Source organism: Sinocyclocheilus anshuiensis, unplaced genomic scaffold, assembly GCF_001515605.1.
Source record: "Sinocyclocheilus anshuiensis isolate Anshui unplaced genomic scaffold, SAMN03320099.WGS_v1.1 scaffold20, whole genome shotgun sequence".
Classification (NCBI taxonomy): Eukaryota; Metazoa; Chordata; class Actinopteri; order Cypriniformes; family Cyprinidae; genus Sinocyclocheilus; species Sinocyclocheilus anshuiensis.
Window position 1 is genome coordinate 2,250,579 of NW_015558646.1, and position 17,555 is coordinate 2,268,133.

A 17,555-nucleotide genomic window follows, 5' to 3' on the forward strand; every position below is an offset into this window, starting at 1 on the left:
GACATGGCAGCGGCGGCAACAACAATACTACAGCGAAAATAAAAGGTACGCCTTCTTTCTTTGTGTGAACATTTGGGCGGTGTTATGAAAATCTTCCCACATCTTGACGTAGACATGTGGGGGCGTGTTAGAACGAGCCGTTTTAGGTAGGCGTGGTTAACTCTTAACTTTTATAAAGAATATCTCTTTGGATTTGAGACTTTAATCTTTGCAACTTTACAGATCTTCTTTATGCACCAAGAGCTTGTAACACTCCAAAAAGAAAGGAAAAATTGAAATCGCATCATATGACCCCTTTAAAAACATGTACTTTAAAAAAACTAATTTGCCACACCACAGAACCATTAACCTGAACTAAAGAAGGCACAAAAGGTGATTAAAATCAGGGGATCTGGGAAAACTTCCAAACTTGAGTTTTTTTCAAACCTGTCACTTTTTCTTCTGCAGAAACAAAAGATGATATTTTTAAGAATGTTGGGCTTTAAACAACATTGGACCCCATGGACTTTCATTGTATGGACAAAATAAAAACACATTTTTAAAATGTGTTTTATGTTTCACAGAAGAAGGAAAATCATGCAGATTTTGGAATGACATTTCTGGGTGGTGAATTAACTCTTTAATGCCTCAACTGCTAATTTAATCGTTTATATTATTTAGTAGACACCTTTAATCAATGCAACTTATAAATGAATCACTACAACAGGATTTCATTTTAGAGTGTAACACAGTAACATGAAAAGTGCTGCAAATTAAAGTTCCAGAACTGCTCCGAAAAGTATGAACTAGTACAGATCTGTGAAACAAGAGAAAAAGTGACTTTTCTGGTAAAGATGGTGGACTAAAGTAGTCTTGCTGGTTGAGCTAATCAATCAACCCAATACTGACAGCAAAACATAGGCAATCCCATGCTGGTTACCAGAATACAAAACCCAACACACGCTGGTCTATCCAGCAGGGTCTGCTGAATCTCACTGTGAATTCTGCTCTTCATGAAGCAATCCATTAGATACATTTTTAAATCTGATCAGTCTGACTGTATTGACCTCAAACACAATTTAAAAAACATCACTTCTCCCCTCCGCCTTCACTCACTTCCTAACAGATGTGCTTTATCTTTTTGGCTACAGCAGGGATAGACGTTTATGAGATGGAGCACGCAGGGGGAGAGATGGGTCTCCATATGCCATGCGGAGCAGGATGAGTGTTAACGAGCAGAGCTCCGCGGAGGAGCTGCCATAAAGCAGAACTTCCCGCAGGTTTCCTCACTCTATGGTTAATCTCTCAGCCCCCCCGGTCCTGCGCTTACCCAGCCATTATAGCACTGCCCCAGGGCTGCAGGCTGCACACTGCTTTTTGCAACAGTTGGGATGGAATGGGAGGTTTGATCTGAATGGAGGTGTGTCATGGGAATGAATCATCTATAATAATACACAAACCTTTAATAACAAAGAGCGTATAATGCTCTAAAAGGGTCATAAAGAGGTCGGTACAAAGCCCAAACCAAACTTGCCAGCAAAGACTTTTATGGAAGGATATTGTTAAAATAATAATGACTGAATTGGGATTATTGTATTACAGATCCAACAGCCTGAAGTGGCTTCATAGTGTAAGGCCCTGTATAACACGGATGTGCATTTGTTATTGAAAGTAATTAAAATCCTAAAATCTAATTAAAAACCATTTAACAACTTTGCATAATTGTGTTTTGACTCTAGGGCTGGTCATTAATATTGCAGCCTGACAACACATCAGACAGTCAACCGGGCCAAATTTTGCATTATGATTTAACGACACACCTTCAGGGCAACAGAACTTTATTAAATTCTTTATCAAAATAAAGCTTTATTCATTACAGAAAATTCCCAAACCCCCACAATAGCAGTATTAATGCAGCCCCCAGCTCCTGCATAAAGAGCGACATAAATTGCAGTCGAACAGGTCAACACATTACACAACTACTTAGGCCCAAGTTAACTCTTAAGTTAGCTAATTGGAGAAACTCAAGAGGAAAGAACGGCTTCATTTTGGTTTGAGAGTCCTAATGTAAGGCTCACTTGTCAGCAGATGTGCAAATGGTGTGCTATTACATGTTCCGCCACTAGATGGCACACACCATTCAACACACACAGTTGGTCAATCAATGTTTTACAAAAGCCATTCAAAGCATTAAACAGCCTTACAAACACGGCCAAAATTTTGGAAAGCAGAAAGTAGCTTCTAGCTGACACCATCTGCTTCGCTGGCCATTCTTACATTGGGAAAACAACCAGAGAGGATGGGGATAGCAACAAGAAGCTGTTGCTAATGCTTTCTGTGAAATCTGGTTATTTTAATTGGTCTTAATTGTACTCAAAACAGTGGATCGCTTGAACCTAACAGTTCTTGGCAACTCGCAGTCACTCCGTCTCGAGAACGGAGCTTTCGGTGGCCAGCAGCTCCTCTCGTTCACACTCTTTACACAGGGATGTTTTAATTAAATACAGAGCTGGGAAGAGTGCGTCAAACCCTATAATAGACGAACACAAATATCAGGCTAGATTTCACAGCCAGAATCAAGATATTAAAAAGAATGGGTTTCTAACTGGTCATAAACCTTGGTGATGCAGATAATCCTGGAGTAGAGTAAAGCCCAGATCACTCTTGATTAAATATCAGCGCTGCTCTTGTACTGTGGGGTGCTCACTTTGACCACTACCCTACTAGAATAAACACTGATTGTTGGTTGTATTTGCCCACAGAGTGAGAGTACAGGCCAACAGGATACCAAACAAAAGCCTAATGGGAAGAGAGACAATGGTAATAGCACAAAAGGGGGTGGCTATAGGACATGTCAGGCGAATCAATCATTCACAGAGAGACAATAGAGCAGAAAATGTCAAATGATGTTGAATCATTTGTAAATAACTGCATAATGATTTAATTTTCAACCCGTTTAAACAACTACATCTATCCCTGACATTATCATTTAATTCACATCAAATTAAATATGCCACAGTTTCCACTATTCAGGTCCATTATAAATAATAAACTTAATTTTTTTTTATTGAACATTAGTGTCTTTTATCAAATTGCTGCTGTCACTAAGAACACCACCTTATGTGGTAAAATCTCTAGGAGTGCACAATATATTTCAGTATTATATCAGTTATCAGCTGATATGTTTAATGTTGACACCAATATTGGTTAGGCTACATATTAGCAAACCAAAAAAGGAATATGCATTTTTCATACTGTAAGTTATAATGTTGTAATGCCTACATTCACTTGAAGTGTTTAAAATTATTGATATATTTTAGCTTAGTTTTAGATTGTTTTATTTTTTATTTATTGATATGAATACATGAATAGTATAATTTTTGTTGTAGAAATCAGAGTACACAATCTATAAAGTTAAATATTTATTTTAACAGTAAAAAATATTGGTTATTTATTAATTATCAGTCATTATATTTATTGGTTTATTGGTGCATCCAAAAAAAACTGATTGTATAATACACAGCCACCTGGTTTACTCCTTCAATACAACTCAAGGTTTTAGTCAAAGCTTTTATGCATTCATTTACATTAGATGCACAACTAAGGCTGATGCTTACTAATGTGCAATATCCCTGTATTGAGAGCTCACTTAAGTGAAAATGGCCACGGAAAACAACTGTAATTCAATCCCACTGCTTAAACGTTGACATTAACATGCTGAAATGCACATTTAGCTGTGATGTTATCTCCAACTCATATTAGCCAATATGAAATTGACAAACGGCCATCAATTTTCCACGAGAAAGCAGCACAACACATAGTTTGCAGAGGCTGGCGCTGTGTCAGCCCTGCTGGGGAGTCTGGGGTGATGCCAGACATGCCTGTTCGCCATCTCTGCAGAGATACTGCAGCAGGCCTCATAGATCGGTGTATGCAACTATAGTTCTTCATCATTTTCGCAATGAGGCAAAGTGGGAACATCCAGCAGAAGGGGTGGCCGACTCTTTGACTTCATTTTCAATCCGTGGCTTATCTGAGTGTAGCCAGATAAGGCAGGGCCTGCAGATGTAATCTGTCTAATGATATACAGACTTAAGCTCTTTCCGGTGCTTGGCTTTCTGTGGTCTGTGACAACTCGCTCTTTCACTTCAGGAGGCGAAACGGTGATGTCATTGTTGGTGTGCAAGTCAAATACATGTGAAATAACTCTCCTTTGCACTCAACCACCCTCAAATCGGTTTCTCTTCCCGTTTTCCTTCAACCTTTGTCCATGTCTTTTTCTATCCTGTTACTCGTCTCTATCATGACAATTCACTTCACCGTCGCGTCGCATCTAGTCAAGTTATACACATTCAGAGTTAATCAGACCATAATCATAGAGTGACCTAGTTATAAACCATGATCCAAGGCCACCGCTGGTCAGAGTAAAGGGGGAAAGAAAAGTGGAAGAACAGAATACACTCTATAAGAAGTGAAAAGTCACAATATCCTGTTCCTATGCATGAGTTCCTGTGCATGATAATGTCATAGTCAAGATAAGCAGTGTTAGCTTTAGCTTCTGTATTAATAAAACACACATGTACACCCACACAGTCAGAAGTTTGGACACACCGGGACTAAATTTGTTTCTCATGGTCTGTAAAACCTTTTGATCTTAAAGTTTAAAAGAATAGTTCACCCAAAAATGAAAAGTCTGTCTGTATATTTTTCAAATGAACATAAGAAAGCAGAACTTTTTGAAGGAGTTTTTACGTAGCTATGGCTGATGATACACAGGGCAACTTTTGAGCAATGTTGCCGTCAATGGACGATCTAAAGTATCCAGATAGAAATTTGATAACCACTCTCAATGGGAAAGTGCCCAAACAATGTTGCCTGGCAAAATTGCTCAAAAATTTGCCCTGTGTATCATCATCTATAGTTCATAGAAACTGCATCTATCAAGCATGTCAAAAAAAATAAAATAATCAAACTACGTTTGCATATTATGTAATTAGATGATGCTTTGCACGTTGATGGCAATATAAGGGGATGATGGGTTTTTCCCTCCATTACACAAAGATCTCAGTCACCTTTGGATTGCTTACTGTAGCCTTTAAGAAATAAAGCATGTTTTTTAATGTTGTATATTGAGGTTTAACTGATTTTTTACATTTTATATAATTTAATTAATTATAAGTTTTATCAACTCACAAACGTCCTGCAATTCCCTCACAAACCCTAATTTGGTAAACCCTGAACTACAACATTAATCATGGCTTGCGTGCTGCACTGCAGACTTTGCCCAGAATATTCCTGAAATCAACAGAAAAAGATTGCCATTTCTAGTAACTGATGTCAATGCTGTATAAAAGGTTTCATCATCATAGATAACGTAATTGTTTCTGGTGTGCCTTGTGGCTTGAGCTCAGTTTTAATTTAGAAATGTGCAGAGTGACTAAAGCTGAACAGACTCTAGAGATGAAAGATAACTTTGCTACGGAAACAAGGACTATATTATGTTCCAAGCTGTCCTCTCACATCACATGACCAACCAAGGTCACTCTTTATGTGTCACGGGAACTTGTCAACATTTTTTGTTCAAATCACTAACTACTGCAGAGCATGTAGCACAATGAACCTGTTAAACCAAGCTGCAAACCTCATAAGAGACGCTGACATTTTAACCTCAAACATCAGATGTAAAAAACAACAGAAATCACACTGCTGCTTTGGAAAGTCCATACAATAAAAACAAAACCTACCATTAACCTAGGGCGCATGCTATTTGATGAATGCACAAATAATTATACATGTGGGAGGAAGGTAATCATATTCAGTGTTAGTATAATACCATTAAAAGAACAATAATCCTTTTAGTCTACAGTAAATTATTGAAAGAAAACTGCATGTTAAACTGAGGTATTTGATCTTTCCTCTTGACCAAGAAGAGTGAGCTTGACTTCAGCTTGCTAATGGACTGATCAATGTTTCAAGATAGTAAATGTAGCCCTGGAACTCAAAAAATGATGCCTCATCTGTTCCTTCAGCATTGACACACAAGCATCTGGCAAAACGGTTTGTGTTATTCCACAATTTACAGACAAAATTAATCCATCTCCACAATCCATTTTAATTCTGCAAACTGATTCCTAAGTGAAACAAGATATTCAATGAATTTTATCAATCAAGAACTGTGAAAAGATGTAGAATGTAGCCTAGTGGTTGGAGAAAAGTAGAAAAACAAAAAATCAATAAAAAAGGCACGGGTCACAGCATCCAAATATTTAAATTGGTTCAGAGATGGAGCATGCTATTAGATTATTTCTAGCAATATCAAAACCTTTTTTTTTTTCCTTTTCAGAATAGTGTGCAACAAAGAATCTTTCACACTATAGCCAAGAAAGTGCATTAACAAAATAAAAAGTAAATTTTGTTTTCTTGTTCAATCCAAAATTTAAACCTTAACAGACTAGTTATTGTACCTAAAGCAATGGCTGCTTTTTGTGTTTGACACCTGTCTTACTCTGGCTCACAATTGTCATTGAGGACTAAATCTATATGCTCCTAGATTGACTTAATGAACAAACCCATTCTCTATTAAAGGGTCATGAAACCCCGTTTCAGCACTGGTTAGTTCTCACCACAGTTTTAAAAAACGCTAAAAAAGTGGGCGTGGTGCGCTGCGAAGAGGGGAGACAGACAACAGACAACTTTTCAGACAGTTTCATTTCACTCCCATTAAGTTAAAAACAAATAAATGCACAGCCATTTGCACTCTACATCGAAAACATATATGAACGCGCTGTTGCACCTCTGACAACTTTTAAGGCTTATTCTGTGGCATTTATATAAGCCTTTTGGGTTGTGTCAAGGAGCTGTAAAAACGGTTACACTCACTGAATCACGTTTGTGCCGAACTCTTATTACAAAGCAAAAACAAACACTCTCCTTCGATCCATGAACGTTTCTCTCAATGTACGCAATCTCACAGTCTGAGGCGTCTGTCATAGCAAATCAACACATGCTGTTGTGAATAATTAAGCGAAGTGTCTTCTCATAGGATAAGAACACGCAGTCTCATTAATAATTTAAAAGACACTGACGCATCATTGATGTTCTATATTCCTTTGCCACGTCACAAATTGTGAAGTGAACACTAGAGGTCGACCGATAGTGGATTTTGCCGATACCGATAGCTAGGTTGGACCACACTGGCCGATACCGATCAACACGTTAAACTATTAGTTAAACTAAAGATAAAAACAGTGCAAAAAAGCTTAAAATTAACCAGTTTTCTCCAACAATTAAAATTAATGGATGCTAACATTGTCTTCTATGATGTGCAACACAAACACCTCTGCTAAAATCTCAGCAAAAGTAGTCTGGGGTTTCATGACACTTTAAGACATCTGCCCTATCAAACAAAGATCCACTTTTCTCAATATGCAAACAAACAGACTCATTTGAATGAAGTGAACATGCTAGCATCTGAAAAAAATTCCAGGGGATTTGCCTTTTGTGCAGCACAACCCAGGAATGACTGATGACTTCAAAATACAGGAGGGGCCCTCATGAAATAACCCATCCCAAGAGCTTTGTTGCCTGAACATGGGAAAAATCTTTGGTGTGTTGGTTATTTCAGGAAAGCTGAGCCAATGTTTATGTTTCTCTGAAACATGCAGAGATATGGCGGTGTGAACAGCTTTCTTTGGACAGCCATCTCATGTGATATATTGAAGAGAGAGAACCCCCTCCCAAATGACAACATTAAGTATTCTGAGCTCCAATTCAACTGCCTCGTGTCATGTGACAATGTGAGCATTATGAAGAGAGTGTTGGAGTGTTGCCAGACAAATCTGCTTGACAGGTTGATGTCAGAATGATCAGGCTGTGCTTCCCCCCGTGTAACTAAAGCACTTCCCTTCCTCACTTCCTGTGAGCCCCCAGACACGCAACATGTGCTCCACTTCCTGTTAGTTTCTCTGAGATCCCCAACACCCTCTAGAGTCTAAAATGGCCAGCTACAGATGCCAACTCAAACCGTTTACCCTGGGGTCCAAAAGTCTGAAATGATATTAAAATGATTGGAATTCTAATTTAAAACCGGAAATAAAGTTTTGGGATTTCAAAGAAATGTTCTGACAAATTCTCATAAAATTTATAATAAATATTTCAGATTTTTGATTACAAGACCATCAGGTTGTTTGAATAAAATGTATCAAATGAGCCAATGAATCAAAAGAGAAACTAACCAAATAGGCTACTAAGATATGTTTATATTCAATTGTTCACTCAAATAATGCAGATAATATAATTTGTAAATTATATTTAAAAAAAATAATAAAAATAAGCATTTTCTCAGATAGTCTCAGTCTTCTGAACCCCAGTGTATATAAGTGCATGTACAATGCAAACCTCAAAAGTTTCACAAGAGCGATCAGACCTGCAAAGACACATAACCACAATGTGCTGTTCTATGTGGTTAAAAATATTAAGTTGATGTTCCACCCACAACTGCTATATTTGACACTGTGTTTAACTTATTACCATTCATCTGTGTCAGCCACAAATCCAGATCTACCTCAGTGAACTTCTGACTTACAGTATGCTGGCACTACATTAGACAACATTTAAGATGACCATTACTTGCATACTAACATACAAAATATCCCATACTACTACAAAATAACTGAATTAGTAACAGTATAACAGGTTAACATCATGGGAATAAAAGTGCACAAGTATCAAGTTCTTATAGCCAAATCTAACATTCGTTTCGTTCTGTACACATACAGATCGTCATCATGATCAATAATGATGAATTTAAACAACCCTGACAAGTCACAGCCAAACAAACACTAGTCAATGTTTTTAACGTGGCTTGGGAGAACTGGCTGGCCAAAAGCCCAAAAGTGAGTTGATACATTTGTTCTAGGGAAACTAAGTACAGCTGCCTCAGTTAATTTTTTTCTCATGAGAAAAAACCACAGGTTATTTAAACAACATGTACTTCTACAACACACCCAAGATGATTAAAACTATCATACACTGAAGAGTTATTAGGAGTGAGAAACACTCCGCACGCCACTGATCTTTACATGTATTCATGTGAACAAACAGCTCACAGCAATCCTGAGGAATGATTCAAGTCTGTTTCACACATTTAATCTGACCATTCACACCTCTGCTTTGAATAATGCTGGACAGCAAAGGCCTCCACACCACCTTTAATTCCTTTATTAAAACAGGTTGATAATCACTTTTTAGGGTCACTGGTTTTCACAACAAACACAGTGTATTTTACTTTAGTCACTTACAGCATGACTACATGAGGACATGCTGTACCGATCGCCTGCACTAATCTGCACTCTGTTATGGTCCGTTACATAACAGCAGCCAGGCTTATATTCTATTTTAGGAGTTTCATTCATTTGCAAAGGAATTTAATGGAGGTAAACTTCCATTCAGTCTGTGCTCAGGAATGCCTTTTGAGGAAACGGGCTGGTATGCGAATTCCGCTTACATGACTTCATCCGGTAGGCTAAGACCCAGCTAAAAGACTATAGTAAAGACATTCATTCCATAAATGCAAAACTCACATTATTTTACACTGCAAGTCGGGTGCAAAAAAAGAACAGACTAACAGAGCAGCAAACTTTAGACTGTCAACATCACATAAGAAAGCTGAACAGAAGTGCCAAAACTGTGTTTGTCTTTATTTGTACCACAAACAGAAGCTGTGGATCAAACTGAGGATCCATGATGTCATTCCCAATCTGAAAGTTGTAAACAAACGCTGCATTCTTAGTCCCTTTTCTTGCCTCCTTTCTCTCCCTGTGGGTCTGATCCTGGGGCTGTCTGTAAAGATTAGCCCCAGTGCATTACAGAAATCTAACTCTCTGTGATAACGCTCAGCTTGCTCCAGGGGTTATAACCTTCCTCTAATCCAGCTCAGGACAGACCAGTGATGGCTCTCATTCAAACAATCTTACATATTCAATGTTGGAATCTATTGGCAACACATAAGTTGTCCATAAATTGTAATTTGAAACAGCTTTCTTAATAATTAGTGGATGATTGATATTTAGTTTTTGATGGTTGCCAATGGTCAATATAAAGCCATGCATTAAAAATGCATGACAATTAATAAAAATGCATACATTTCTGCAGCAAAATTATTATTTTGAAAAAGAATAATTACTAATTCTTTATTATTTATAGTATATATATATATATATATATACAGTATATAATTATTTATACTAAAAAAACTTACTAAACTAATTATAAATACATTTTTTAATTAATACTTTTGAAAAAAATTGAAATAATCAATTAATTATAATTCACAACTTATTTTTTCTGTAATCCTATTGCATTATTTTTCACAAATAAAGAAATTGCTAAAAACATGAACAAAAAAGCAAATAAACACTGTAACCAACAGCACACTCCGTACGTAATCTGTGAAGTTTGATAAAACTAAATAAATTTCCCTACTGCGATCAAGATTATGCAGGTGAAAGTGTTTGTTTATAAATTACAGCAGTGCATATGCTACCCTTCTGTGATAGCTCTTAAAGGGGTCCTATCATGCTTTTTCAACTTTAGTTAGTCTGTAATGTTGCTGAGCATAAAAAAGATCTGCAACGAACTTAGAGTGTTTACAATCATCCGGGTTTAAATCGCGCTCAAATTGATTTGATATTGACACAATATTTACACTGAAGCTCGCAGGCGGCTATAGTAAGGGGCATGACATTTCCCGACCAGGCGCCGAGTGCTGCCAATCACAACACACATTGGCCCAGCTAACCAATCACAGCACATTTCGTATTTCAGAAGGCGGGCTTTCATTTGATACAGGAACTATTCGAACTGTTCATGCCAGACTGGGGAGAGGGGTGTTGTAATAATGTAAAATATGTGAAAAATAATGTGTTTTTCGAACAATCTAGTATGAGAGCCTGTTCTAGTACACACCCAAAACAAAATCAAGACTTTGTAAAAGAGCATAATAGGACCCCTTTAACATTTGCTGAAAACAGCAGCATCAAGCCATATAAGGTTACTTCACTCTGAATCCCCACTTACCAGTCATTAAAAACTTTGTAAAATTAAGTATTATCCTGCCCTCCAGTCATGAAGCGCCACCCCACTTCAAGCTGTGATAGATGTGTGCTCCATTTTCTATCTCTTACAAATACTCTACTTTCCATCATAAAATAAACTACAACCAAATACGTCAATGTCACTGTTATACATCTACTCAACAAACAAATGCATTCCCTCCCTTTTACCATAATAGATGCTGAAGACTAAATTGTTGCTGAAAGAAATCTAAAAAAACTGGATGATTTTAAACTTGATCACCCTTCTGGTGGATCACTTCCTCAATTTTGCTAAAAGCTACTGTGCAACAGCAGAAGTTTTGGACTTCTCATGTACGCAGATAAGTTAGGCAACAGAGAACATGCCTGACACCAAATCAGCCACTGGGTGGGCAACAGTGAGATCACTATAAGAGAGTGACATCAGTGTTAAGGCCTGAGAGTGTTAAGGCCTGAGAGAGAGTGTGTGTGTGTGTGTGTGTGTGTGTGTGTGTGTGTAACCCTCAACATCCTCTGGGTTTCTGCAGGTCCTTAAAAAGTCTTAAATTTAGTTATTTAAAATTTAAGGTCATAAAAAGTCTTAAAGAAAATCTTAATTATGATTCCAGGATGTCTTAAATTTGGGGATGGATTGGAAAGACAAGATTTGCGATATAGCTCAACGTGACAATTAAAATTGATTGAATAAAAGATTATTAAAAATGTAAATAATTAAAGTCTGTCATTCTATATCTTACAAGGATTAAATGCTCGTCAGGGTTCACACTTTTTTATGAATAATACATTTACAAATTTTCTCCAATTGTTTGTGATTATAAGATATATTTTTAAAGTATTTGTCTTTTCACAAATAGTAATTTCTCAGTGATTTCTACCCATTACTTTTTAGAGCTCATTAGAGGTCGACCGATTGATCGGCCGATTTTTGGCATTTTTTAATTAAAGGGGTCATATGATGCGATTTCAAGTTTTCCTATGCCGGTGAATCTCTCTCTGGCTGCGTGAGAGACTGAGCAACTCACACTCTGCCGCCGCTTCTTGTTCACACACAGCTTCAGCTAATGATGGCAGGGCAAAACAGACCGTTTCGAAAGCATAATTACGTTTTACCCTACTAGAATTGATGCCGGAAATTTATCATATTCATAAGTGCATCAAGTCATTTGCATGTGAAAGTAGAAACAGACGAACTTTCTGGGCTGATTATAATGTGCACGTTAACTTTCCTCATGAAATGTGTGTGTAGGTCCGACAATAGCCTCCACGATGTCATCGCTTGTGGCCAGTGCACTCTTAAGCAGTTATGAGCATGTGTGAACTCTTTTTTGTTATCACTTGGCCATTTGACTTATAGCAGTGTTCATTCATTGTTTCCCATACATTGAGTTATTTGTGGCGGCTCGTCACCGCCACAAATAGATTTCCCAAAAGACTTATTTGTTGAATAAACTGAGCACTGCACTGCACGTTTCAAAATTAAAATGCAGCGCGGGTGTTTTTTGAGCCATGTATTATTAATAATAATATTAATAATTCCTTACATTTATATTGCGGTTTTCTGGGCACTCAAAGCACTTTACATATGGCGCTTTTCCACTGCATGGTACGGCACGGTACGGTTCAAGTGGAAACGCAAACCGAGCCGAGCCGTGCCGTACCGTACTGAGCCGTGCCGAGCTGAGTCGTACTACGCAGTGGAAAAGCGCCAATAGAAGGGGGGAATCTCCTCAACCACTACCAGTGTGCAGCATCCACCTGGATGATGCGATGGCAGCCATATTGCGCCAGAACGCCCACCACACACCAGCTTATTGGTGGAGAGGAGACCAAATGATGAAGCCAATCAGCAGATATGGGGATGGTTAGGAGGCCACGATGGTCACAGGCCAATGGGCGAATTTGGCCAGGATGCCGGGGTTACACCCCTTCTAATTCTATTACTCTGAATTAGGCTACTACTACTATTACTATCTTGCACCCTGCAATAACCATTTACTCAAACTCACTTTTATGAGATGAAGGGGAAAAAAATATATATATCGGCCCCAAAAATCAGCATCATATATCGGCCATCGGCTGCCCTGATTTCTAAATATCAGCATCGACACCGGCCAGTGAAAAACCCATATCGGTCGACCTCTAGAGCTCATAGAGATCAATATAACTAACATAACACTTACACTACTGTTCAAAAGTTTGGGGTCAGTACGATTATTTTTTGGAAAGAAATTAATACTTTTATTCACCAAGTATGCATTAAAATTAATCAAAAGTGACAGAAAATACTTTTACATTGTTGCAGAAAATCTATTTAAAATAAATGCTGTTCTTCTGAAAGAATCCAGGAAAAAAAGCAAAACAATTAGGCCTGTTTTCAACATTGATAAAAAGAAACATTTATTGAGCACCAAATAATCATAGTAGAATGATAATATGAAGATGTATCATCACAGGAATAAATAAATTGTAAATAATAAAATAGAAAATAGCTATTGTAAATGTTATTTCATAATATTACTGTTGTTACTGTATTTTCTGATCAAATGCAGCCTTACTAATCATAAGAGAATTTCAAAAAAAAAAAAAAAAAATTTTTATACAATAGTGAATATTAAAATACAGAAATTTCTATGATTTTCCCTGGACTAGAAATCAAAATTTCCGAGACTGTGGGAGTGCAGTTCTTAAGAAAAAACTTAAGTACTAAAGACTGTTGTTGACTTGCTGTTTCAAATGAACACTTTTGAGTTTTGAATCTTGCAGAACACTTGGAAATGTGCTGAGACCCCCTAGCGGGCCCGTGGCCCCCTGGATGAGAACCACTATACTAGTAGACAAAATGTGGAGTGATTTCAACTTCACAAGCCACACCCACTCCACTCATGTAGACTTCCTAGCCATTCCGTGGGAATAAGAGGACCTAAACACCAACTAATCATAAACAAGTATAACAACATGCCCATATTTCTCAGAATTTGAGGCAGCCTGGGACACAAAAAGTTAGTTGTAGTATGTCTACCACACTACTTTCAGGGCACTGTTCAACTACAGCTACAAATACGGCTATCAGAAAGTCTCCATCTGGCTTCCAAAGGTTTACATTCCACAAAGTAAATAGAGCTCATAAACGGATGGATTCCTGCAGCTCCCAAAAGAGCGCTGTCATTATGAAGCTGGTACAGGACACGCTCATTTGACTGGAGACAAGCTGTTAAGCAAAGTTACAATGCGTATGCGGATTTCACAGACTTAAAACACTCATTCACCTCGCTTGTTCTGGAACCCTGCTGTGACGATAAGCTCTGTCCGAGACCTTACAAGATGACTAAATGATCTTCAGACGGCTTTGTTAAGTCTACAGGCAAGGCCACAACTTTCAGGAAGCGAGGCAGTCTTGTAAAGTAATGAATACATGCACGAGGAGGCACCTTGAAATAGACTGTCCTACATCCAGTAACCAGCATTACCAATTTTAGAAGTCAAAGCAAATGAATCCCAGGTCATTAAAAGTGGCATATGAAACATGAGAAGGCTGTGCAACAGTGATGAAGTAATCGGTTCCCCACAGGTATGACATACGGTAATACTTGGCTCTGTATCATACAGTTGACAAATACCTAACATGCATTCACTAACCAACAGACTGTTCCGTTACTACTGATGCCTTTGGTTAGACATTGTATTTCTTAAAAATCACATGACGCCACTGATAAGCTTGATACTGGACACAACAGACAAATAACTTCACATATCACATGGCCCTACTTCGCCCTGAGGTCAGTAAGTCAGCAAACTTTCCACAACGTTATAAAACTTTCAATAAGGCAGCAACCAAGAACTGAAACAAACCGTTTTAGTTTCACTACTAAGCCTTTGAGATAAGTGTAACCATCCATAAAGGTTCAGCACTATCACAAACACTATTCCAGACCCCACTGACACTCAAAGAGTGTTTTGACAGCACATTATCACAAGGTTCAGGGCCCTGTGAAGTAATACACTGATAGGTTCAACAGCTCCACCAGAGAGTGTTGACTGAGCTGGTTAATCTTTGCAGTGAAAACATACTCCAGGTTTGAGAGAAACTGTTGATCGATAACAAAAATGGTTAAATTCTTCACCGCTTAAGTTATCTGGATGGACTCCAGATGTAGAAAAGCCCAGAAAAAAATCTGACAGGGTCACTGCACAAAAAGGGGGCCTTTTGTGTCCCTCATGAACAAGTCTAAACAATGACTTTAACAATAACAAGCTGAGACCAGCTTCTACTATGTGTTGTTACAGGCATTTCTCTTTAGCAAAAATGCAGGTTAATTTTACTTTCTTTTTCCATGAGAATGCATTTTGGCCTGTTCCCAGGGTTTCTAAAAATGTATGATTTTTCCCCCCATTTTTTTTCCATTTACAAACACATGTGACACCCATGTTGTTGTAAAATATCATAATTAGTTTTGCATAACTAAAAAATAACAACAACAAATTGAATCCTGAAAATATAATACATACCAGTTTTTTGTTTTTGCTCTCATCCTCACTGGATTTCTTTTTGGAGGGTTTATTTGGGTCCTCCCCTCCAGCTGCCTGCTGATCCATCTTTGGAATGAAACTTCACTTGAACAGTAACTTTGCTTAGTATGTCCCACGAGTTCGCAAACACTTATCAACAATCACGTTTCTTCAAAAGCCATGCCATCCATGAAGAAAGAAACAAAATATGAGTTGGATCCTAAACTATTTCACGTACATATCCAGTGGAATATGATGTAACATCTGTGTATGAAGCTGTCCAAAAAATAAGGTGTGGTGAGATTCAGTCCAGTCCAAAACAGCTACTCAGAGTCTGAGGGGGGGGGGGACAAACCAGCGTATTATAAATTACATTTCGGAAGTGTTTTGTAGTATCAAATATATGAAAGTACATGGAATAGCTAGAATAAAAGATATGCTATTTATACACTGTCAGTTAAGAGCTTGTGAACTTTTGTCGACGTTAATACATCATTGTAGCATTTTAAATATCTGAAGGCACACTTTTGTTATTTAGTAGCGTCAATTTAACAATGCGTTTAATAAATTAACGGAATTTCACACTTAAGCAATTACACAGTAAGTCTACTGAAATATATACAAATATTTCCGAGTCTTGTAAAAAGTCAAAGGAGGTCTGTGAGTGTTATACAAAACAGCATGACTGTTTATAAAACTGAACACATAACTGATTTTATTCAAAGGAGAAATGACCGCTGCTATCCAGGCGGTTACTTTCACACAGGAAACTGTTATTCCAGCGCTATGTGGCTTAAAGAAAAAGTGTAAAATAAAGACATGGGCTCTAAACGCCAAGTCTGCTTACATGGACGTAGCGAATCAATACTGAACAGCCAAATACTCAAGTAATAATATAGAAAACTCACAAAATCTCATCCAAGGCTTACCTACACAACCAAGCGCACGAGCCAGGCCCACGAGCCAGGCCCACTATTGTCCCCGCCTATGGACGCTTCCCAATGCTCGCGAATAGTCACGTGGTAGACAGATTTTAACACTGATTGGTCAGTTTAGTGTTACATCTGTACTTGGAAGGCGGGATTTCTCCACTCGTGGGGAGGAGGCTGCCTGCTTTGGCTATACTGAAGAACTGACTGCTGTGTATATGGATAGGCTTCAATCAGTAGAAAGTCCATATTATTTGCATAGCAGCGCAAATCAGTGCATTGGTGTAAAGTAGATATAATCGTAGAAGGTGTTATAAAAAATTGCAATTTACTTTTTTTTCTGGAAAATACATTCTTTTTATATTATGTTTTCTACATGTTATATTTATTTTAATAATGTCTCACATTATTAAACTGACATCATATATAACTGGTAATGCATTTAACTAATTTGCATATATATATATATATATAAAACACAGCTTGGCACAAGTTTGGAACAGCTTGGGTGTGAGTAAATTATGACAATTTTTGAATGAACTTTCCATTTAATCATTTTACAAACAATTTAATGTTTTTTCCTTTCTTGCAAAATATGTGTAAAATGTGTGATTTATTTGGAATACCCCTAAGAAAAACTGAAACAGGAAGTGACACTGAAAATATTCCTTAAAATATTGATGCACTATTGCACACCCAACATAAAACAAAACAATAAGTGCATAGTAATCATGCCCTCCATTTCTGTACATAAGAACTCTAATAGACCAATCACAGAAGTACATCTTGTGTAATTCCAAGAGCTTATCAACTTCAGTTTTGTCCAACATTTGTGCATATTACACATAACTTGGAAAGAGATGCCGACAAGAATTCATACTTGAATAATTCATACATACCACATATAGTTTTGTGTGTAGTTACTACACAGTCAATTTCAATTCCGTTTTAATTGCTTTAATTAAATTAGATTACTACCCACAATGTACAAAACAAGAACAATGAAAAAAAAAATTAAATCTGAAACATTTTCATTGTGCATTTGTGT

General features: G+C 37.5%; 1 protein-coding gene across 1 annotated transcript in view; it reads right to left on the bottom strand.

Annotated features, from left to right (window-relative positions):
• The window catches only part of diaph2 (diaphanous-related formin 2), a 420,052-nt gene extending 403,478 nt beyond the window's left edge, over positions 1-16,574 (bottom strand). The window contains exons 1-2 of the mRNA XM_016477051.1: positions 16,508-16,574; positions 15,579-15,912 (exon numbers count right to left, since the gene is read on the bottom strand). Coding sequence (XP_016332537.1) covers positions 15,579-15,665 — 87 coding nt within the window. The 5' untranslated portion in view covers positions 15,666-15,912; positions 16,508-16,574. The remainder of the gene's footprint in view (positions 1-15,578; positions 15,913-16,507) is intronic.
• Between the last annotated feature and the right edge of the window lie 981 nt (positions 16,575-17,555).